This window comes from Rousettus aegyptiacus, unplaced genomic scaffold, assembly GCF_014176215.1.
Source record: "Rousettus aegyptiacus isolate mRouAeg1 unplaced genomic scaffold, mRouAeg1.p scaffold_m13_p_13, whole genome shotgun sequence".
NCBI classification, from domain to species: domain Eukaryota; kingdom Metazoa; phylum Chordata; class Mammalia; order Chiroptera; family Pteropodidae; genus Rousettus; species Rousettus aegyptiacus.
In genome coordinates this window covers 13380599-13405096 of record NW_023416288.1, presented here as the reverse complement: position 1 = coordinate 13405096, position 24498 = coordinate 13380599, and the positions used below count along the sequence as shown (strand labels likewise).

Here is a 24498-nt window from a genome sequence, read left to right as displayed (position 1 = left end):
ATTATAAATAAATGCTATATTTTATTCAAATTCAAATTGAATCAGAATGAAAAACTAAAAAGTAAATGTCCAAAGGTCTTGCTAAGAAAGTGAGATTCGTTATTTATTTAATCAAGAAATATAAAATAAATTCCTGCTTTGTAGCAAGAACTGTTTTAGGTACTAGCTAAACATAACCCCTCTCTGTGGAGCTGATAGTCTAGGAGAGTGGACAGGCAACAAACAAAATAAAAAGATAATTAGAAATGATAAGTAGTATAAAGTAAATAGGTTGCTGAGATAAAGAAAAATTGAAGAAGCATCAAAATTTGAAGAAAAGCATTCCCAAGGGTTTAGCCTAAGAATTTAGGCCCCCAGAAATCAGATCACCTAGGGTTTTGTAGGCCGCATAACTTTAATAATAACTGTGACCATTTACTGAGTCTCAGGCATAGTTATAAGTGCTTTACCTTAATTATCTTCTTTAACTTTACCACTCACATATTGTGCCACAGAAGTATTAAGCAAATTGCCTACGATTCCATAGCTAGAGAGTGGTAAAACCAGGATTTGACTCCAGAAAATATTTGCAAAGCCTGCTGGCTAACATAATGAGAAACCATTTAAATAGGAATTAACATTCTCTCTTTTTCTTTTAAGAATGGCTAGAAGCTGGATGGCTACTAGCAGAAGGTGAACTGGAAGCTCAGTTGGGAGGCCAAGAGAAGAGTGTAGGCGGGAGATAAGAGAGGTATGCATTACTGCAGCAGTCATGGAGATAAAGATAAATGGATATATTGCAGACAGATTTTGGAGAGAGGACTGACAAGACTTGCTAATGGATGAGGGAGAAAGAGGAATCAAATATAAATTCTAGATTCTGACTTGATCAGCCATACAAGTAGGTAGTGAAACCATTGCTAAGAAGGGGTAAACAGAGTTGGAGTCGGGAGGAAGGGTCAAGATATCTCAACTATTTATCTAGAAATTGAAATGCAGTGGATTATATAGGTGGCATTTAATGCCACAGGCAGATGAATGAAATTCTAGGAAGAGAGACAGAAAGAAAAATGAATAAAGAGCAGACAATGGAGAACTAAGCCCAGAGAACACCGACACTTAGAAATTGTGAAGAGGAAAAGAAGCCTGAGAAAGAGCAATTATAGAGGGAGAAAGCAAAGCCAAGGAATTTTATATACAAGTTAAAGGCAAAGAGGTTTTTCAAGAAAGAGTAAGTATCCAACTGTTTTAGCTGGACAATGGAGTACAATATAGACAGAGAAATGTCCATTAAATTTGGTAGCTTAGAGATTACTGGTATTCTTTAAAATATTATCATTGGTGGAGTTGTGAGGGGCAGAAGCTAGATAAGAGTAAAGAGAAGAGTAAGGTAAGGAAATGACAACTGTGTATAAATATTTTTGATAGTTTAGTAATGAAGCAGAACATGGAAATGTGTAGTAAAGGGAAATATAGGCTTAATGGAGAAGCTATTCCTTTTAAGGTAGATGATATCAGTATATATTTCTATATGGGTGGGAATGGTCCAGCAGTGGGAACAAGACTGAGGATGAGAGGAAAAGGTGATAACTAAAGAGGTGAATGAGGATAGGATTCAGAAGAATGTGGCCTCTGACAGGAGGAGAGACATTTCAAGACAACGAAAAAGCACAAAGAGAATATGGTTAAGGTGTAATTGGTGATAGGAATAACAGCATTCATTTATGATAAGTTTAATTTTCTAATGAAAGAAGGTCTTTGACTAATTAATAGAAATGTACAGTTCTCTCTAAATAGCAGTTTTTAAAGGACAGTTGAATGCTTATTACTCTCAAGTTTCATGTCTGTATGGAAGACCAGGAAGATTATTCTTATCTTTACTATAGAATAATGCCAAATATATCCTGAAGCTTTTTCTTACATGTTTCCAGGAATATGTAGATTTACTAACAAGAATAAAATTTTAAACCAAACTTATTAAAATATCTTTCATATATTCAATAAGCCAAAAACCATTTTTACAGACCATGCAAAAAAAACAATAGTTGAATAATTACTCGACACTTTTAAAACTGAACTATTCTAGAGATAAACTTACATTTGAGATTCTGTTTTCTCTGTGAAATAGTGGGGCTCTAAACTTCCTTTCTTCAGTTATACAAACCTAGATTAGTCATCTTTCTTATCTCAATTGTAATTCAATAAGCCTTAAATAATTTTTTTTTGGGGGGGTATCAAAATATTTTATTGAGGGCCTTCGGGGGAGAGTCAAAGTGCCGTGAGGACAGTAAGATCCGGCCTCTTCAGCCCAGCTGGGCCCTCTCTAGCTTCACGGCCACCGAAAATAAATAATTTTAAAACAGCCTTATTGAAATGTAGTTGCATACCATATAATTCACCATTAAAAGTGCAAATCAATGGTTTTTAGTATATTCAGATATTTCCACTACCCCAAAAAGATACCATGTACTCATAAGCTGTCATACCCCATCCTTCCAAAACTCTCACCCCACCCAGCCCTGCCCACACAACCACCGATCTACTTTCTATCTGTATAGAGTTACTTACATTAAACATTTCATATAAATGAAATCATATACTATCTGGTCTTCTGTGACTAGTTCTTTGACAATATGTTTTCAAAATTCATCCATGTTGTAGCACATACTTCATATCTTTTTAAAAAAATGTTTGAAAGAAGTTTATTTAAATAAGATGCTTGACTTGAAAGGAAAACTAGGATTCATTTCTCTTGAAGTAATTTATCCCTACTGAAAAACAGGTTGACCTACATGTAAAGACCTACATGTAAAGACCTACATGTAGCTACATACAAAAGTTATATAAAACTGTCTTTGGTTTTATAATGATAAATGAAAAACATTAAATTTTTCCAATCAAACAAGGTATGCAAGGATTTATATGTTCTTTCTCTGTTAAACAGTAAAAGCAAAATAATGTACTGGCATATCAAGATAAGAGCTAAATGAGCGTGAGCACAAGCAAAAGGGGTATTTTCACTGAACAAGCATTTTTCACATCCTGCCTTCATTTAATGTACAATAAGGGAATGGGGATGGGGAAAATGAAAGAACAGAAAAACCTATACTGTAGTAGTCAGGATGTGATGGAACCAAATTGCAGTTTCCTAAAAATGGATTCTTGTTCTGTAGGAACAGAATTCTGAAGTAAAATAATAGGTCCCCTTTTTAGTGTGTGCTGTCAGCTCCTGGAACACATCAATTGTACTTTCATGTTCCATTTCCTATTGTGTGTGTGTGTGTGTGTGTGTGTGTGTGTTTCATTAATTGGCTGCTATTCAAATGGGAATCTGATGGGTCTTGTTGACAAATCTTGTCTTTCACAATAGGCTTTCATTAAGCTATGTATGCCTCTTAATCTTCTTATACTGCACCACAAAACCATTCTGGCCCACCACCTTCAAATTAATAAAATCACTGTTCTCATTCTTGACTCCTTCCTTGGGCTTTTCAATGGCCATGGTAAGCTCTGGAGTCAGCTACTCTTTCACAAAAGAGGTACCAGACCCACACTGAATGAGCAACCAATTGTGTAAGTACCGGGAGCAGCAGCAAAAGTACTTCATTTCTTTTTTGGATGATTAACATTCTACTGTATGGAATACATACTTTGCTTATGTATCAGTTGATGGACATCTGGCTTGTTTCCACTCTATGGCTATTATGAATAATGTGTGTACACATTTTTTTTGTGAACATCTTTTCAATTGGTGATCTCTCTCTCTCTCTCTCGGAGTCAAGTACTGGGTCATATGGGGACTCTATATTTAACTTTTAGAGAAACTGACAGAGTGTTTTTTCTAAGGGGCTGCATTATTTTACTTTCCCACCACAAATATATGAGGGTTCTAATTACTCCACATCCTTGCCAACACTTGTTATTATGTGTCCTTTAAATGTACCCATCTCAGTGGGGGTGCAGTGGCATCTCATTGTTTTGATTTATAATTCACTGATGGTTAAGGATCATCTTTCATGGGTTTATTGTTCATGTGCACATCTCCTTTGGAAAAATGTCTATGCAGATTCTTTGCCAATTTTAAATGTTCTCTTTTTATTACTGAGTTGTAAGGGTTCTTTATATATTCTAGATACAAGTCCCTTATCAGTTCTAGGCTTTGCAAAAATTGTCTCCCAGTCTATGGGTCATCTTTCACTTTCTTGATAGTATTCTTCCAAACACAAAGTTTTACACTTTAACTGTGTCCAATTTATCTATTTTTTTCTTTTATGGCTTCTGCATTTAGTATCATATCTAGAAAACTATTGCCTAATTCCAGGTCATGAAGATTTACATCTATGTTTTCTTCTAAAAGCTAAATTTAAACCTGAATCATTTTGAGTTAATTTCTGTATATGTTTTGAGGCAGTAGTCCTCCTCAAATACCTTTAAATGTTTACTTTTCATCTTAATAATGTAAAATCTTTAAACAGATTCAGATTGCAAAATTCTTTCTTGACTCTTGAAAGATTTAGTAATTTATCACTATTCTTTCTACTTTTTATAACTGAGAAAAATGTTTATCAACTCATATTTTTTTTACTTCCTGATAGTTCGGTAATTTTTGAAGTTTTATACTTCACTCCTCTTACTCCTACTATAATATTGAGAAAATTAACATTTCTTCTGGACACAACTTTTGTCGTTAAAATTAAGTTACTGCGGTGTAACTTCAAAGTAATTTTATCTCAACTTCATATTTTCCATATTTGTTACCTCAAATTCTTACTAGAATATTTTGAGTCTTGTTTCATATGTCATACTTGTATTTTCAGCTTAATTTTTCTAATTATTTTTCAGTCTGTGGGTGGGAGAAAATTAAATTTTGAGCAAATTAATTCAGCTTCTACCTTACTTCTTTATTTCTAGGTCTTCCCAGTAACCTACTAAAACAGTTCACCTTTTTTTTAGCTCCAACTTTAATACTGCCTCTGCCGACTCCCCAGCTCTGGCTATTTCCCAATAACATCCCCATCTCTAACCCATGAAACTCTTGAAGGGTTTTCAACTGCTCACCAAATATCCTCTATCTTAGCAAAAAGATCCCATGAATTTCTCTAATACATTGGAACCATCATCATTTACTCCAAGACGAGGATTTATTGTGTTTCCATTCCCCACAGTTTCTCCACCCAATCTTAACCTTGGATTTTCACTGATTAGTACTTCAAGCTTGCCTGTCTTAGCTCATGTAGCTCCTCCTTCTGTGCTGGGGTAAAAACTTGTATCACCATTTTAAAGGACGTCATTACTCTTTATATCTGTGAAGAGTAGAAGAAGAAATCACTTGATTCAGAGACTCCCAAGATTCCTAAAGGACGAGAGATCATTTCTCATTTCTACAGCACTTATGTCAGAGAGTAAACAGACAAAAGGTAAGGTGCGACTATGCTTTCCAATAGTTTGCTTGTGTTTTACAAAGTAATCTTCCAAACGGATATATTTTGTCTAAAGATTCACAGTCACATTTACTTATAATTATAAAGAAATTTCTTTGGTTTGATTTCAGTAAAAAAAGTGGAAATAGTTTTTAAAAAGACTATCTTTTGCAACTGCATTTTTCAGTTAACTTCTAAAATGAGATTTTTAACTAACTCCCTACTTAGTTCCTGTGTGTGTTTATGTGTGTGTATACGTATTGATGTATGTATATACACATATTCTAAGCCATGTTTCTGTTTGAATAATAAATGTTTATATATAGTTACAAAAATGTTTTTACTTCATGGACTTTTTTAGAGCTGAATCATTTCCTTTTTATCAAAAAGTATAGCTAACAACTGAGAACAAGGCAAAAAGCATTTCCCTTTAAATATTTAAACCACTCATTCTAAAAATAGTCTATTCAAGAATGATTTCTACCCCACCCAACTGCCTAAACTAAGAAACAAGACTAACAACTAATAGATGTTATTAATACTTTAATTTCTATCTAGAAATCATAACTTTAGTGTAATCTTGTTATTGTACAGGAGATAATTATTTTGTAAATTTAGTTTGGATTTATTAATTTAGGATTTTTAGGTTTGATCTATGAGTTTTTGATACTATTTTTATTTTCAAAGTCTTATTATCCTCAATAAGTAGTATCTTTCACAATTATTTGCTTATAATGATAAATAAAAGGAACAAATTTTCATTTCTTAAGATTCATTTCAAATATGTAAGTTATTATCACCCCAATGTTCATCTTTAGAAATATCCCGAGCAAATCATATTGATTTACTTTATGCAAATAGTTCTTTTAGTTAAAACTCTTTATATCCTGGTCAAAATTTTAATTATGATAGTATTTATCTTCCAAATGAAAAATTTACTATTTTATTACCTAAAAACATAGAGATACCTAAGTAAAGATATTGTAATTTGTACCAGCTAGTCAGCTAAAAGAATGTCATAATGAATGCCCAGATTTTCTCAAGAACTGCATTAGGACATGGAAATTAAGATTCCAGATTGGATTTCTTTATATATGTTCCTAACTTTCACTATTAAAACTGGTTTATAGTTGTCATTCTTTTCTTCTCTTTCAGAAATGATTAATGAGGTTGAAAAAAGTATGGCAATTTAAAAGTGTCTAATGCACTGCTGTCCAATAAAACTTTCTATGATAAAGCAATGTTCTATATCTATGCTGTCTAATTCGGTAGCCATGAGCCACACATAGCTACTGAATATGTGAAATGTGACACAGCACTGAAGAAGTGAATTAGTAATTTTATTTAATCATAATTAATTTTAATTTACATAGTGGCATGTGATTAGTGGCTACTGTACTGAACAGTACATGTCTAGGGTATTAAAATTATTGAATATTTAATTTACAAACACTTTTGAAATGGAGAAAAGTTGTTTATATTTAACAAAAGCTATAAATATAGATTAGTAGAGCAGGGAGTAACAGGAATAACTTTTATCCTAATATGAGCCCTTTTTTATCACCATCAAAAATTAATGAAGTCCTGTTTTTCACATGGCACAGTATGTTATCTCTTAAATGTACACAACTCAACACAAAAACATTGGTACAGACTGCCCTAAAAAGACAATCAGGCAATCGGTAATTATACTATATGTGAATTAAAGAAATGAATGATCTATTTATATTCTTTATAAGCAAAGAAATAAATGTTGTAGTACAGAAAGAGAAAGAATTATATAGGAACTTCATGGTTAGATTTTTCTTTAAATTGGTCAGGGAAAAATCTGTGGAAAGAATGAAACTTCAAGTGCTGAAAAAGTGAGAATGACAAATAATTTGAAGAGATATTCTAGGCATAATGTGAAGCCTGAAAAGATAAACCAAGGAAGATGTAGGTTTAATTGACGAATTGCATTTCCTGAGAAGATGGTGGATTTATCTGAGTATTACTAACAAGAGGAAAAAATGAGGTTCTAGAAATGAATGAGTCTTATTTCTAAGTCTTTAAGTGACTCTTATAAGTATATATTTGAAAATTAAAAGGACTTTTAAACCTGGTTGTTTTGAAGTCTCTCAGAGCTGTAGAGATGTATTCAGATAAATGTTTTTCCATGAGGGCTACTCTGATCCAGGCTCTACCCTAAAAGGAAGAAGAATGAAACATGAAAAAAAATTAGAAGTTAAAAGTCATTTTGCCCATTGAACCACTGAAAATATAAGCATTTTAACATGTAAACAACAACTCATTCAGAAGATATATTTGTTAAAGACTAAAAAAAATTGTGAGCAGATAAGAATAAGTAAATTTTGATTATATATAGTATCTATTTTGTTTCTCTGAAAGTATAGAGTTAAGCATGTCAGATTAACTTTCCAAAGAAACAGAACCACTAATATTGAATTATTTGGTTTAGAAATATTTTTTGAATCATATAATGTCATCAGAAGACATAATGCTTTACTACCATGCCAAAATCAACATGCTAAAATAAAATTTGTCCCCCTATAATACATTAATAAAAATATGTTAATAAAAATAATCACTCCCATACCACTTGTTTAAGAAAATTTCTCACTTATCTCTCTAAAGGGAGGTTTTAGACAACTAATAACGAACCATATTTCATTATCTAGCATGCATCCAAATCATGAGATACTAACGTTGGTGCCCCTAGAGCATTCTAAAAAACAATTACTAAATATTTAAACCAGAAGAAACACACAACAAAAGTATTCTAGAAGCATAATCTAGCACAAAATCACAGAAAAGACAATTCTGACTGAAGAGAATTTACTTTTATTTAGAAAAGCAATAACCTCATTCAATAATTGCAACTAACCAATTAATTTTTATAATCTAAAGCATTTCTTCTGGACTCTGTTTAGAATAAAAGAGTATAAGAAATTATATTTGTAGTGAGAATTTAAAAATTCAATTACTATTTTTTTACACTCAATCCTTTCACAAATCTCCACAAAGTCCATGAAGATGGACTATATAGAAAATCAAAACATTGTGGTAGCAGCTGAAAATAAAGGTAACACTAATCAATATATATGACAGTCAACTACCAGTATGGAGGAGGAAAAAAAGCATTCTTTAGAAATGACTACAACTCAAATGAATTTACAAAACTCATGGATTGGAAGGATCAAAAAAGAGTTAATCCAGACAGCGGTAAAATCTGTCAGGTTAAAAGCAGCAGTATTGTTGGGAAAGGAATGATATGGGTGTGGTTAACATACCACCAATATGCCCACCAAGCTTGGCCAGGACTCACTGCATTGTTCTTGCTGAGGAAGCCCAGGGGAACCTACAATTGGCTGTGGCTGATTAGAAAAGAAGAAGGAAGAGGAAAGCCACTGGCCATCAGCCTCAAGATTCTCTCTTAAAATTTCATCTAAAAGACAGACTAGTAGCGGTGGCCTGAATCAAAAGTCCAGGATTTCACCAAAACAGAAGCAGAAAAAGTTGCTCTCTAGAGAAAGCTATAGGATACTATGCTATTGCTAGACATAAACATGAGGAAAGTCCTGCTTCTTGATTTATCCGTACAAAACTGGGCTGCACCTACTTTCCTGTCCTTAGAAGTTTGCAGAGTTCTGTCAGATTATAAAATAAATTGTGATGATTTTAACAATTTCTTTTCTAAATCCAACAAAAGAACTAACTAGTACAGGATACAAACAGATTTATAAAGGTTGGGGCCATGAGTGAGAAAACTGGAAATTATGTTTAACTTTTTTTTTCAAAGACAAAAATATTAGTTTGCCACTGACGGTTTTTGAAAAAAAAAGTAATCAACACTTCTTAATGTAATTAATATACACTTGGCTCTGTTTTAAGAGCTTTATATACACATTAAGATATCTGACTCTCCCAAGCACTGGGTTAGTATACAACAGTATCTCTACTTTACTGTATGAGGCAACAAAAAACAGGTATAACCAGAAGACAGGAAACTCATCTACAACCACCAAACCAATCAACCTAATTGATTTAATACCCATACACTCTACTTTCCCTTCTATTTCAGGGATGAACTATAATCACTTAAGAGAGTAAAATGGCAAATCACAGAGTGCCAAAGATATTTGCATTACATGTATTTGAAAAAAAGACTCTCATTTATGTAATACAAAGAATCCTTACAAATCCAAAAGAAAAAGACAACTGAATTTAAAAATGGACCTAGAAGTGGAAGATTTTTAACTATAGATTTGATTTCTTTTGCAATATCAGAATAGTTAGCTATTTCCTTCCTTTTTGTTAGTTTTGTGATATTTTTCAAAGAATTTGCCCATTTTGTCTGAATTTTCAAATTTATAGGTGTGAAGTTATTCATAATACTTTCTTTTGGGATTTTTAACGTTTGTAGATCTATGGAATTGGCCTCTTCCTTCCTGATACTTGTAATTTATAATCTCTCTCTTTTTAATTCTTAGTCTTGGCTAGAAGCTTATTAATTGTATTAACCTTTAAAAAAACATCAATTTTTAGTTTTGTTGATTTTCTTCTAGTGTACATTTGTTTGAATTAAATTGAATTTTTTCTCTTCATCATTTATTTCCTTCTACTTTGGGTTTATTACTTCTTTTAAAAAAATATAGCTTCTCAAGATGAAAGCTTTTACCACTGATTCTCAGCCTTTAGAAAAAATACATAAACACCTATTTGAGCCTATTTTCCTCTAAGCACAAGTGTTATATTTTTATTATCATTACTCTTCAAATATCTTTCAATTTCAATAATTTCCTCTTTCGTCCATGAGTTATTTAAGTCCTTCTCAATTCTGACTTACACAAGCATTTTCTAGTTATTTTTTGTTATTAATTCTAGCTTAATTCTAAATTTAGAAAAAAAGTCTATATGAGTTTAATCCTCTGAAATTTGAGATGAAGTATAACTCAGCAAATGATAATTTTTTATATAAGTTCTACATGTGTTCGATAAAAATGAATATTCTGTCGTTTTCCATCTTGGTTTTCTTACATATTCCAGTTCTCTATTATTATTAATCTTTATTTTTATTTTCTTGAACTTATTATAATTACATAAAATTCTATTATCTGCATCTCCCATAGGTATGTTCCAATTGTCTATTTTTTATTTCTCAGTTTTGTCATTGGATGTTATTTCCTGATATGCCTGGTGATTTTTGATTGCATACTTGACACTGTATGAAAATTTGTAACAGCTGTAATGCTATCTTTCTCTAGGGTTGATTTTTCTTCTAGTAGGCAGACAGTAAACTTGAAACACACCTTGCACTATTTCAAGGTACCACTTTTAAACCTTTTTTGAGCTGGTCTTCATATGAATTTCCCTTACTCCCAAGGAATAGTCTTTTGGGGGTCTCAAATAAAAGCCTGGACAGAGACCCTTGAACTTGATTGACCTTGAACACTAACTTCTGGTCTCTCTAGAACAAGACTGTGAAATCTTTGATCAGCTTTTTAGCCTTCTACTTGTTGCTTTCAGCTTTAGATTTATGAGATTTTTGCCATGTGCTTCAGAAACTAAGCTGGCAAACACGTCACAGGAAAACTGCATGTATAATTTCAGGCACATTTGTCTGAAGTTCTCTCCTTTTGATTAAATCCTGATTTCACCAGCAATTCCAAGCTTTAACTTCTGTTTTGCTAGCCCTGGAAAACTAATCCAACCATCTACCACCTGCAATATACTATGTCCTGCCTCTATACCCATGAAATGAACATTAAGCTAAAAGCCAAGTTGAATGTAAGGCTCACTTCATATACTATCCTTCTCTCCAGGATTGTGGCCACTCGAGTTCTCATGCCTTGGTTATTCTCTTATGTATTAAATTGGTTTCTTTGTGAATTTTATCTAACTTTTATCGTTCTTCTTGGCAGAAGAGTTCCCCTGATATAAGTTACTGTTATTACTGGAAGCAGAAACTGATTCATTTCTTACCTCCAGGATCATTTCTTTTTTAAGCTCTAATAATACCCTTCTAACTTGACTCTCTGCTCCCAAACCTCCTGTTTATGAATTCTCTATACTGAACCCAGTTGAACATTTTAAAATGTAAATCAGATTACAGAACTGTGTTAAAAAAAATAAAAAGTAAAAAAGAAACCCTCAGATAGTTCCCTACTACATTGAGAAAGACATCCAAACTCTTAATCATGACCATATCTTCTATTCTACACCTTAATTCATTTTAATGTTGTCTTAATATGTTCATAGACATTTCTTTTCATAATTCACACCCTGAGAATACCTCTGTTTTCTGCCTAGGAACTTTAATTTTAAAGCTCCCCAAGTATTTCTGATATTCTTCCAGGTTTGGATACATCACAATAAATAAACAAAGGATAGGAAATATCAAGTGGTGTTTAAAAAAGGAGACAGATTTATGAATAGAAAATTCTCATAAAAATGGCCTCTTTGCATTACGGTATCTTATTGTAAGGGACAACTGTTTCTGCGATTAATAACCCCTTGCCTCTGCTTCTTTCAGTAGAAAATTTGGTTAACCTGCCTCTGAGGCATACCAATGATAAAACCAGTTTCTCAACCACAGAAAAAGCAAACAAGAAGATGAGACCAAAAAAAAAAAGACTAGGAAGGATTAGAGGCATGTGTCATAAGAATGTATTAAAGATTACATCTACAGTTCTGACATGGTATAGGTTCTCAATAAAAATTTATCAGATGGAAGGACACATGGATATACTGATGACTGACATGACCAGTATACTGAGATATTGGTCTACTATATTAAGTTCAATAACGGAAAGAATGTACAAAGTGAGTAACCACAAACTAGTGAAGACTAAGCCAAAAAACAATCAACTATTCTTACACACACACACACACACACACACACACACACACACACATGCACGCACACACACACACAGATATATAGGAAGGTAGGAAGAACTGAAGAAAAGTATGCCAAAAAAAATTAAAAAATAAAAAAAACTAAAGGGGCAAAAGGATTTCTTGAGCTTGAAATCAGTTGGAATGCTAAGAAAACCCAATGGAAATATCTGCAAGATCAAAAACAATAGTAACCAAGTATCTAATTTGTGGAGTTTCTGTCAGAGATTACGTATTGTGCTTTTAAGTCACTGGCCTAATAACAGATGGGGAAGATGGGTGAGGACAGGTGAATTCAGAAGGGAGTGAAATAAGTGCCTGTTGAAATGAAGCTGTTTTTCTAAAAGTGCTAATTCTAGTCTGAAACCTAAATAAACGTACAGAAATCCTATGTCCCAGAATCTCTGCATATTATAGAAAAATAGCTGCAAATATACCTAAGATGGATAGATAGATTATAGACATGATTGTCAATTCAAATTTTCTATTCCATTGTTAGGCTATGATTAGGCACTGGAAAATAGGTTGACCTAGTCACAGACTAAACAGGGAAAGAGAATAGTCTGCATCTCACAGCTCTTAGCTTAGTGACTAAGTATCAGATCGCCATGGTGGCAAGTTTCTACAATGTGAATTTAAGTTGTAGAGTGGTACCAGGACAGAGACAATCCTGACTCAATCAATTCAAGTAAATTTAAAATTAGTCATTGCTCCACAGTGTATCTTGTCTTCCATTGCTTAAAATAACATTCACACAACCATAAATGTGTAAGCAGAGTGAATCTGGCTTCTTATACAGAATTTAAAAAATAAGCTCCAACTGTTTTGGTCCCAAGTATATTGAATTGCACATTGTTCAGCAAGTAGGTTTGATACTTTGATTTTAGTATGTTTTCTCAAGTGTCAAGTCTAGATGAGAGTACTATACATCAAGGGTCCCTGACCCCCGGGAACTGGGCCACACATCAGGAGGTGAGTGGCAGGCAAGCAAGTGAAGCTTCACCTGTCTTTGCAGCTGCTCCCCAGGGCTAGCACCACCCTCTCAGCTCCACTTCAGATCATTAGCCATTACATTCTCATAGGAGCACCAGCCCTTGGTGCCAAAAAGTTTGGGGACCGCTGCTATATATGCTAGTAGTCACTACAGACTGAAGCTCAAAGGCCCAATAAACCTGCCAACTGAGGTACCTGTTTAATCTTTCAATCCTGATACTTGGCAGGTGTGATTTACTGAGTAGATTAAGTACTTCACTCGTCCCACTGCAATGAATATACTGAGGCCATCTCTGCCTGTAGATTCTCCCCAGAGTAACCAGGTAAATCATAGATCTCTCTTTTCCCACTAAATATAATACGTTTGAGGCTTGATCAAAAACAAAGACATAAATACTGGATTTGGAATATGATTGTTCTGTGGTATTTTGATACTCAACAATGGTTTTTTACAGAATAAACATTAACTCTGCTGGCCAGCATCTTGCTGTGCAAGGCCTAATCCCAAGAGTTTCATTAAAAGAGGCGGTGAGCTAGGGTTTGGTTTTCTTTGGTACACTCAGGTCCAAATGCTACATTTCTAATATTTGTTAACTTCTCAATTACCTTTTGTATTTTGGGGTGTGTTAGTGCTACAAATATATTTTCTCCCATTTTGAAGGAGTTTAGAATACACTTGTCATGTTCATCTCTCCTGCTTTCAATTTGAAAATAAGAAAATAAAGTTTATGTACCACCTGGGTACTTTCTGTTTTTATAGACTTGATTCATTCAAATTGCAGCTAGTTTTTTTAATCTTAACCCTCAGAAACCAAAATATTATTCTTAAACCACAAGGAAAACATGAGAACTGATACGAATTAAATTCAGATGCAAAAGAGAATTCAAATTCTACATTTTAAAAATCTGTAGTCAATCAGACAATTTAGAACATTAATAAAAGAATAAATTCAATAGTGTGAGAAAATGGAGCCCAGAGGACTACGAAGACAATAGTTGTGACTAAAAAGAAATCTGTTAATATACAATAAAAGCAAGATGAAACCTCTAGGAGAAAAGTTTTTAATTAAAAAACAGGTATAACTGATTCAAAAATGAAGACATTATTGGCTTAAAAAACTATATGAGGCAGAGAAGAAAACTGATTCAATCAGTTAGAAGATACGGAAGCATAAAGTTAACTGTTGCTCAGACAGCCCTTTGGCTGGAGATGCAGGAGGCAGTGAAGGAGAAAGCTGAGGTTTTAGAAAGATGACAAAAATCAACTTTAGAAATTTGACAGCTATCAACTCGATCCAAAAATACAATTCCATATTATGAATTTTAAGCTGTTTGACTATGTTTCTAATTATGTCACTATATTTAAATATTATAAACCTTGTTTTTAAAAACTTATTCAGTTCATGTTTCACAAAATGTTTTACTTTCAATATATATTAGTCAATTTTGTGAACCAAAAATTTTCCAAACGAAAAAATGAATTCCTAATAAAAATGGATATTGGAATAATAAACTGAGAAACTATACTTTTGAAAGATGATTATTATACTTTTGCTTATTATTTATAACTTTATAATTGCAAAATAATGAATTGAATTATGTCTTAATCTTAAAACTGTACAAATCTATTTTCAATCTTTATTTTCTACTTAGTTTAATGAAGTGTCAAAAATAGTAAGAAAAGCTACTATGACAATCCAATTAAAAAAAACCTCCTAAAGCTGACATAGCTTATATCAGCAGCTAAGACACTTTACAATCTTAAAAATATTGAGGACTCCAAAGAGCCTTTATATAAGTTACAGCTATCATTATTTACTGTATTATAAGTCAAAACTGGAAACTTTTAAAATATTAATTAAAAAAATAAACCAATTATGTTAACATTTTTATGAAAAAAATACCTTTTCCTAAAGAAAAATATTAGTGAGAAAAACGGATGTTTTACATTTTTCCCTTAATGTGTGGCTTAATAAAAGAGAACTAGATATCTGCTTCTGCATTCAATTTGTTACAGTGTGTTGTTTTGGTAGAAGCATATGAAGAAAATCTAGCCTCATATAGATAAATAGTTGGAAAAAAAGAATCTTTTAATAGTTTTTCAGATAATTATGAATATTCTCCTTTGATTTTACATCAAAACTCAATAAGTGATCATTTTTTATCACTTATTGATAGTTGCAACATGGAATCTATAACCATATCAATGAACTTTACATATTCTATTACATTAAATCCATTGGGCTATATTGCACATTTTTTTTTTTTAAACCTAAAGCAGCTGGTATTTCTAGGTGGTCTCCCATCCAAGTACTAACAGGGCCTGACCCTGCTTAGCTTCCAAAATCAAACAAGATTGAGCACATTCAGGGTGGCATGGCCATAGATTATCTTGTACTCTGAATGGATCTTTTTCACATTCATGATTTTATAATTCCATGCACTGGTCATTTGGAAAATATAAGTTATGCAGATCTACCAAATGTTGACATATTTCATTAAATGATTAATGAATATATTTGGTAAAATGAACATCAATGCTATCAGAAAAGAATTTAAGTACTGGGGAGTTTTCAAGCTCAAGATGATGAATACAAGTTTTCAAAAATTATAATTTTCACATGAAAGCTTTAATTATACTATTAACAACAAATACTGTCAGCTATTTTGCTTGAAGTAATAGGTTCAGTTTGTTCATTTTTATTATTCAAGAAATGTCCACCAAATGTGTAAGTCTAAAAAAACTATAGTTTATACATTTTTTTCAAATAAAAATAGTATTGTGATAAAAGTGACTCATCCAGCTCATAGTTCAAACAACTGCATGAATACTTTTCTTTAAGATAACTATCATACTTCAACATGCTGTAGAAATGCTTTATGCGTACTTCCCATTCTGGCACTCAGGATATGAAAAAGATAATACCTGATTTAATTTTGTTAAGTCTCAAAGGTTGAGATTTAATAAAATTAATAATGTTTACTGTACCATCATGGACATTCTTAACTGAAAGCAGCTACTAGTATAGTTTGACTCCATTGCCTTAATTTGTGCTAAGGCACCACAACTTTATCCACCACCGGTGCTTCTCCATTAGTAGTGCAAATGTCAACACAGTGCAAAAGGCAAATAACATTACATGAAAATAGTTTTGACAGTATGGACCCCAAGGTTCTGCAGGACACTGAAAGCCACTGGTTTAGGTAATTCAAAAAATGCAGAAAAATCATAGAATAGGAAATATTTCATGTGCCACATAAAAAGAAACAGTGACTAGTTTTGTCCTTTCCCACAATTCGTAAGTCAAAATATTCAAAAGCATTCTAAAATAATTGCATGCAATAAACGAAAAGGAAATAAGCCTCTGAAAGATTAAATTTTGTCAAGTGCTTAATTCCAACAGAGAAAACAAATATTTTCTTTAGCAAAGAGCTCAAAATTTTCTATTTGGGTCAAACTGCTTAGTATTACACACATTGCACATTATTATTTACATCTTACCTTAGCTCTAGAGGAACTGACATTTTCCATATTTTCAATGCTGCAGATACAATTCTGTGAAACTTTCCGGCAAGCCACTCTGATATAGTCCCAGAAGCTACGAGGACTTTCATAACCAAACCAGGTTACTTGACCTTCAGGAAACAAATTTTAATACAAAATAAAAGAAAACCAGACTAGAAAATTCAAAATGCAAAAACGATAAAACTCTGAAACATAAAAGGCAGTATGGTGCACTACAGTGGAAAGGGCACTGATCTCAATGTCAAAAAGCCTAAATCCAGGCCTGTTCTACCTGTACCTAGTTGTATTACTTCAGACAATTTATTTAATAAATCTGAATTACAGTTGTTTCAACAATAAAATCAAGCTAAATGAAGTAAAAATGGTGTAGACACTAAAAAAAATCTCTTGCAGTTTAATATCCTATTCTAACACAGTCTTTTAGATATCACACAAATAATTTTCCTTGTGGTTCTAATTAAGCATCAATTTAAATGTTACCAGTTATGTTCTAAAGTATTCTTTATTCAGAAAAACAGAAAAAAAACATAACTCCTTTTCTCCTCTTTACAGGGATACTTCAAAAAAAAAATGAAATAATGAGTAGTCTTTCCTATAACTAAATATAATCAATTAGAATCCATAATCTTCTACCCAACCATTTTCATCTATAAAACCATAAAGCTCTTTCGTAACTATCATTCATCTGCTCTCTTCTAGTCATCAACCCATCTAATTTTTACCATTTTAATTTTTCAAATTTGGGTAATTATGTGTCTGCTTATGAACCAGCACCTTTTGCAGGGATCTTATATTAGCATATTTCTATGTGGGACTATTAGTAGATCTTTAGGAACTATTTTATACTCTTAGTACTTATATATGGGATATGAGAGACATCTTAACACTTTCTTCAACTTCCTGGAATGATGACTCTTACCTAGGGAAGTTGTTTAATCTTAATGTAGAAAGATTAGCCTTTATAGTTTTAAACCTGTGCTTGTTTTTAATTTATTATTTACTTATCCCAAACCTTCCTTTTCCCAATAATAGTTCCTCTCTAAGCAACATCAGAAAATGTTCCTGTCAGCAAGCATCATTTTAGAAGCAGTTCCTGAAATGATATTTGAGTGGTTTCCAACCACAGCAGCCCATAAGAATAACCGTTTTAAAAAAATACTCCTGGTTGGGCTCCACCAAAAATAAATAATCAGAATCTTTAGGGGAGGGATCAGGCATTGGTATTTTTAAAAAGATACCTCTGGTATCTTTTTAAAGATATGCTGGTGTTTCTAATAACATACTTATAGTTTATCAACTAATATAAAGCCTATATATGGTAATAGGTAACTCCGATCATCATTCAGGACATTAAATGCCTCCTCTTCTTGTAAGCCATATGTGATATCTAAGTAAGCCGGTCCTTTCCTATGTCCTGGCAGAGGATCCTGTACTTACTTATCCTTATAATTACTTGTTCACTTGACTGTCTCACATTCTTGGGGATAAAATCACTGAGGCAGAGATCGTGTCTTATTTGTCTTTAAATCAATCTTCAGCACTTGACACAGTGCTTGGTTCAGAGTACGTATTCAATAAATATCTGTTAAATTAATTGGTAAATCAACCCAAAACAGATCATCTTAATTGCAATACATATAAAAATTTGAATTTAAAAAATCTAATTAGTATCTTTTTATAGTAGCAGTTTAATGACAAGATGTCACCATGCTAGATTACAAATATCAAATATTCTGAAAATATTTACCCTTGAATATATATAACAATAAAAATACAAAGGAATCTATAAATCCTCACTGAAATGTCTCTTTAAAAATCAAATATTTCTATCAACAAATAGAAATCTATAGGAATATTTATAATCTTCCTTTTTCCTTTCAATCTCTCCCCATCGCTTTCCTTTGCCCCCTCTCTTTCAGTTAAAAAGTTCCTGGAACAGTATCTCGACATAGTTTGTCTTTAGGGCAATTTTCATGACATGAATTTGTTAGTTATTTGGAGAGGAGGCAGAATGCCTAGTGGTTAAGAATATGGACTTTTTTTAGATCATTTTAGTAGACTTTATTAGATCACTTTCTAGCTATGCAATCTTGAGCAAATGACTTCACTCTATAAGCCTGATTTTCTTCTATAAACTGACAATAATTGTAGTACCTACATAACACTTGCAGATAAGATGAGTATGTGTAGCAATCATTACAAATGTTAACAATTATTACTATTGTTATTGTTACTATCATACAAACAGTTAAGGTACCAAAGCTCCCCTTGTAATACAAAGTGGGAATGAGATACAAAGTTAAGTTTTTCCCATTACTTGCTTAGAATCTAGAAAAATCTTTAAAATCCTATCTTTTCCCATATCAACCATTCTAAATTTGCCTCCATAAAATTAGTCTCAAGTAATGTTCTTTGGCTTCTATTAATTGAGGTAATTCCATAATTTTAAAAAGGTGTAGCTGTTAGACTTCCCTCAAGAAACGAAGTATATAATACACTGGCAGGGGTCTTAAAAAAGGGAGAATCACCAGGATTCTCTGGTGACTTTATCTTAAAGCTCTTGAGTTTGATATGGCTGAGGAAAATTTATGAGAAGTTTTAAAGTAGAGCTATCGAAAACAAAAGAATATAACAAAGTACAATTTTGGAGTAGAGGAAACCAAGATATAGAAAAACTAAAAATCTAGAATTAGGTTAAATATAGAAGGTCTGAACACTAAATCCTTAGGCTATGGGTAGGATATGCTTTCTATAAGACTTTTACCCAAGAGATAATGACAAGATTCTCCAGATTACAAAATGATAAATGGAACAATTAAGAGAATGCTATATAATTATGACTTGCAGGGCCTTAAATAAACCAGTAGTATCTTTGTAACACTTCTATCTACTCAACAAACTAGATGTGAGGATGACTTGGCTTGATTCTGCCTTTCTTCCTCTTCATGTGCATCATTTCCAAAGTGAAGTTCTTAAAATTTAGACACTGCAATTTTCACTTTCAGAAGGATCTGCTTTAAGAGGGTGGGTTCCCTTATTAGAATCTCTAAAGAAATTCACATGTGAATTGTCTGTATACCCTAAACTTTTATTTAAATGAATAATTTCTGCATCTATGAAAAGCGTTGAATTTAATTAAAAATAATAAGTGTTCAATTAGTTATGTGAACATCACTCAAACACGAATTAACTGCTAGCACAAGACATACTTGGGCTATTAGTCTGTAACCAGTATTCAACGGGAAAATTAGAAGAAAAGAAAAAAAAAGCTATAAGCTGGTCATGCCTTTAAAAATAACTAATGAAGTAATAATCACTCCCAAAATATTCTCATTTCCTTTAAAAATAACCACAAAAGCAAATCATGTTACAAGAAACTGACTAGTGAGTATCTTGAAGAAATTTTACTCCAGAGAGAAAATACACTGTCATCAACAATTCTCTTTTTAAAGTTCTTGATGAGTATAATATGTATAATAAATACACTTTCGATTATGTGCATTCTTAGAAGTTGACTTTTTACCAATTACGAAGTTAAACAAGCTTTTCAACATGTATTCCCACTCCATCAAGCCAACTCTAATTCACATTAGGCGCAGAAATAAGTGGTGAAAAGTTTGCTATACTATTAAGGCGGTCTGCTACTAAGTAGCTGTGTGATGTCTTTCCCACTAAGCTGTATCATCTTTAGCACCTAAAAATAGCATATGATCTCCAGGATCCAAATTACTCATCTACATTATTTAAGTTAGACATCTTATCACTGCATGCAATGTGTTTATGTTTCGCTTATATCTTTTATGGCCAGAATGAAACTTAGGAATGAGAACTAAAATTTCTAAAGTGGTTCTCTACTAAGCAGTGGCTGATGATACAACTTCTTTTGATAACATAAAATATAAATGAGTCCGTTAAGTGCTTTCCTTTCTCCACCCTTTATATTAGTGCTTAGTCATAAAAAGAACAAAGGAAAAACTGGTCTCACAAGCTGAAGTTCTATTAGCATTACAATACATCACCTAGATGACAATATCAAAGACTATTGCCTTGGAATTGCTATTCGTCAAGACAAGTAATATATATAGTCACATCGAGTTTTTAATCATTCTGATATCACTGCAAATATTTTCAGATACTTAAAGGAAATTGATTACTTGTGAATTTATTGTTGCCAGTATATTAATATTTAGATATTTAACTTTTACTATACATTGTGTAGCAGCAATCCTAAGTGTCTTACTGCTAATTTATAAAATCGGTTTAATATTTTCCAATATCTTTTTACAAAACATAGAAAACTCCCATTACTGTAAGAGGCCAGAATCTCTTTATTTTTTAGAAAAGTAGTATTTTTAGTTGAGGTTTATGTTTATTAGATCACTCTGCTTTGGAGATAAAATTATGACCTTGATTAATTTTCTAAATAAAATCTCATATTAATAATTAAAAAAACAAATTTAATTACTTTAAAAATAACTTTAGTTACATTTAAGCTGGATTTTAAGAAATCCGAGTCTAGATTAGATAATTTTACTTATATTGTGAGCTTTGCATGTTACTCATAGGATGCTTTAAGGACATCATTTAGCAACTATTAATCACTAATATAAAAATGTAGTTATTATCCTTTATTACTAACAATTAATGTCTTGTTCACTAGCAAGGAATGTATTACAAATAGCTAAAGGATGTATCTATACCATAAAAATGAGTTAATTATTAATCTTCCAAAACAAAAAAACTAAGATAAACAGGTTTACCCCAACATCTGAAAACTGAACTTGACTTAAGATAGCCTTATTTATTCCAGTAATTTTACCATCTTTCCAAGTAGAGTACAAGTTTTGTTTTTTTCCTCCACCAGTATTTTTAATAAAAGGTTTAGAATATTAGCAGATTAAATTAGAGTACCGAAGGCTGAAGTCCATACAGAGAACCACATATAAATGTGTAGACCTGAAGAAATTGAGTGTAATTTGTTTCAGTAATAATTAAGGCTCTGTGTAGGGAACATAAAACAAAAGGAATTGTTTAAAATGATTGCTTGTGGGAATTAGGACTGAGGAAATGAGAAAACCTTTATTTCTACTTTCTCTCTTTTGTCTTACCATAACCTTTAAAAATAATGATATGTATTTCTTTTCTAATTAAAAAAATATATAATAAAAGGCTAGGTCATAAGTACAGAGGCCTAGCAGTGTTTTGCATGCAGCAGGAACTAAAAAAATTTTGAATAAGTGAATAAAGGTATGTATTCTACCTGGAAGAAAGGAAACTAAGGAATATATTCCCACTAATGGTTCAAGAATGACAAATGAGTTATTGTTGACAGCACCCACGTAAGTTTTACTGAGTGACTTTGGAAAATTCACACAGCTTGCCTCAGCCCGTTTTGTGTATAATACAAATATTGTTACACAGCACTTACAAAATTGAGGAAATAGCCAATAAATCTTATATCATTGAGAGTTCTAATAAAATATAAATAACACAGATACATTTGATTAATAAAATAGTGATAAAACCATGGAAATTAATAAGAATACATGTAGGAGAGGAAAGGGAATAAATGGATTATTATATTGTGTGGGTTTACAAAAAGATTTTAATTTAAAAATTAGCATTAGCATACGTGTGCCCTCTGAATTAACAAAAACAAAAATAGAAAGCGTTGCAAAACCCATGCAATGTACTAAAAAAGATCACTTAACTGATACAGCCCTCCCCAGTAAGTCAATTCCATGCTCCCGTGCAGCTCAGTGGCGGGAGACATCACCAGCATAGAGTACCTTGAAGAGGTATTTGGAGATGAGCCAGCCATCTGCAACTTTGGGAAATCTCTTTAAAAAAATAAACAACAACAACAACAACAACAACAACAACACACAAATATTTAAGAAACCTGCCATCAAGTTTATAATTGCAAACTGAATAGCCCAAATAAGATAACTACACATAATGTTAACACAGTAAACACTAAATTCAATTAAGATGAATATGAGCTATACTCAGCACATAAATCAATCTAGTTGGTCTCTTGCAGACTATTCTATTAGAGAGACTAGGGTGTATGTAAGTTATAGAAATAAGTGAGAAGAAATTGTTTCCTGTTTCCTTCCACCTCCATCATTCTTTTCTAAATAAACTGACAACAGAATGCAAAATGAGCAAAGGCTTGACTGATTTGCTAGATTTACACCTCAAATTTATGTTTAGTTAGGAAAATTACTCATTGAACTATATGACTCAGAACATCTTTAGCTTTAAAAATAAATACACTTTTTTATTGTTAACTTTTCTAAAGGTTATAAATTCATTTTGAAGAGTGGTTCTCTTTTTGGGGGCCTAAGAAAAGTTAAAGTTTATACTTTTTTTCTGAATTATGAGAACAGCACAAAGATATTTGATAAAATGTTCTTCATGTTAACCAACACTGACCAAATGCTTAATCTACGCAAAATACTGTTTTATTTCCTACAGCAGCTTTCAATTATTGCTTAACAATTGCCATCTGGAAAAGTACCACAAATTCTTAATATGTTGTTTGGCGCTTCCTCATATAATTATAAAGGAAAACTCCGAAGCCAAATTTCTGAAGTCACATTCCCAATAAATATTTTCTTCTCTCATAAGCAAACACTGAAACCTGCAATAGGACATGGTCTCACACCTTTCCAAATACTTATGCCCTTTATGAAACCAAACAAAAACCAAACACACAGTAATGTTTGAAAACAAAAGGAATGAGATGTACAGTTGTGTGCTACTGGCTACATCCACGTCTTTACCACTCACTCTCTATCCTCCTAGCTCCATTTGTAACATCTTAGACAAATATTAAATTTGGAAACGCATATCCAAAAGGATCTATAATTTGGTACCCTGGTTGAAGCCCATATTAGAATGTAATGTTCTTGCTACAACTCCAACAAACAAAAATGAAAATTTCTCAGCATTGAAAGGTAAATCAGAACAGAATGCTTTCCATTGCAAATATTAAGAACACTATAATTATACATGGACTATTAAAATATCAGATTTAAAATTTTTTTAAAAGAATACCAATTCTTATGTTTAAACCACATTTACTATCTCTGGCCTGAAAACAAGGTTATGTATTTTACCTGTCATTTATATAATCAAAAAGTTATCGAAGTAAAAACAATTTCCAGGAAAATCTTAAAAATGTGACAATGAGATATATCATATCCAGATTCATGTCATGGCTTAATCAATCTCTAGTATAAAGTGGGAAATAACTATTGAATCTTTTATAAAACTCAATTTATAGATTAGGCTTAAAAAAATTTAGTATGTTAGCTTTTATGCCCTGGTCATGCATATTATTTTGATCTTGGGTGTGAAACATCCTGTGAAATTTTAAAAAATTAAAGCATTTTCATTTATTTGTAGTCATTAATTGCTTTAATCGTAATTTAATATGTCATTCTAGGTCAGTTATAAGCAACCAGATGTATCCAGACCAAATGACAATAAATCAGATTCCAAATTACCTGCAATCAAAAGGAAAGACGCAGAGAGAACCTGCCTATTCTCAGTACATCCCTGTTCCTTGTAGCCTCATGTTGATCTACTCCTTTGGCTCAAGACAAGATACGACAGGTGGAGGATAATCAGTCATTTGGTTTTCCTGGTTGGTTATGAGTTTTCACCAAAAGCCTC

General features: G+C 32.3%; 1 protein-coding gene and 1 pseudogene across 4 annotated transcripts in view; both read right to left on the bottom strand.

Moving 5' to 3' along the window:
* RUNDC3B (RUN domain containing 3B) overlaps positions 1-24498 on the bottom strand; it is a 121894-nt gene that overhangs the window by 54329 nt on the left and 43067 nt on the right. For 2 of the 4 annotated variants that reach the window (XM_016148001.2, XM_016148003.2), the window contains exons 3-5: positions 22605-22655; positions 16792-16925; positions 7498-7583 (exon numbers count right to left, since the gene is read on the bottom strand). In XM_016148001.2, coding sequence (XP_016003487.1) covers positions 7498-7583; positions 16792-16925; positions 22605-22655 — 271 coding nt within the window. The remainder of the gene's footprint in view (positions 1-7497; positions 7584-16791; positions 16926-22604; positions 22656-24498) is intronic. The other 2 variants (XM_016148004.2, XM_016148002.2) reach the window with 1 other exon arrangement.
* Positions 2518-7444, bottom strand: LOC118610695 (annotated as a pseudogene).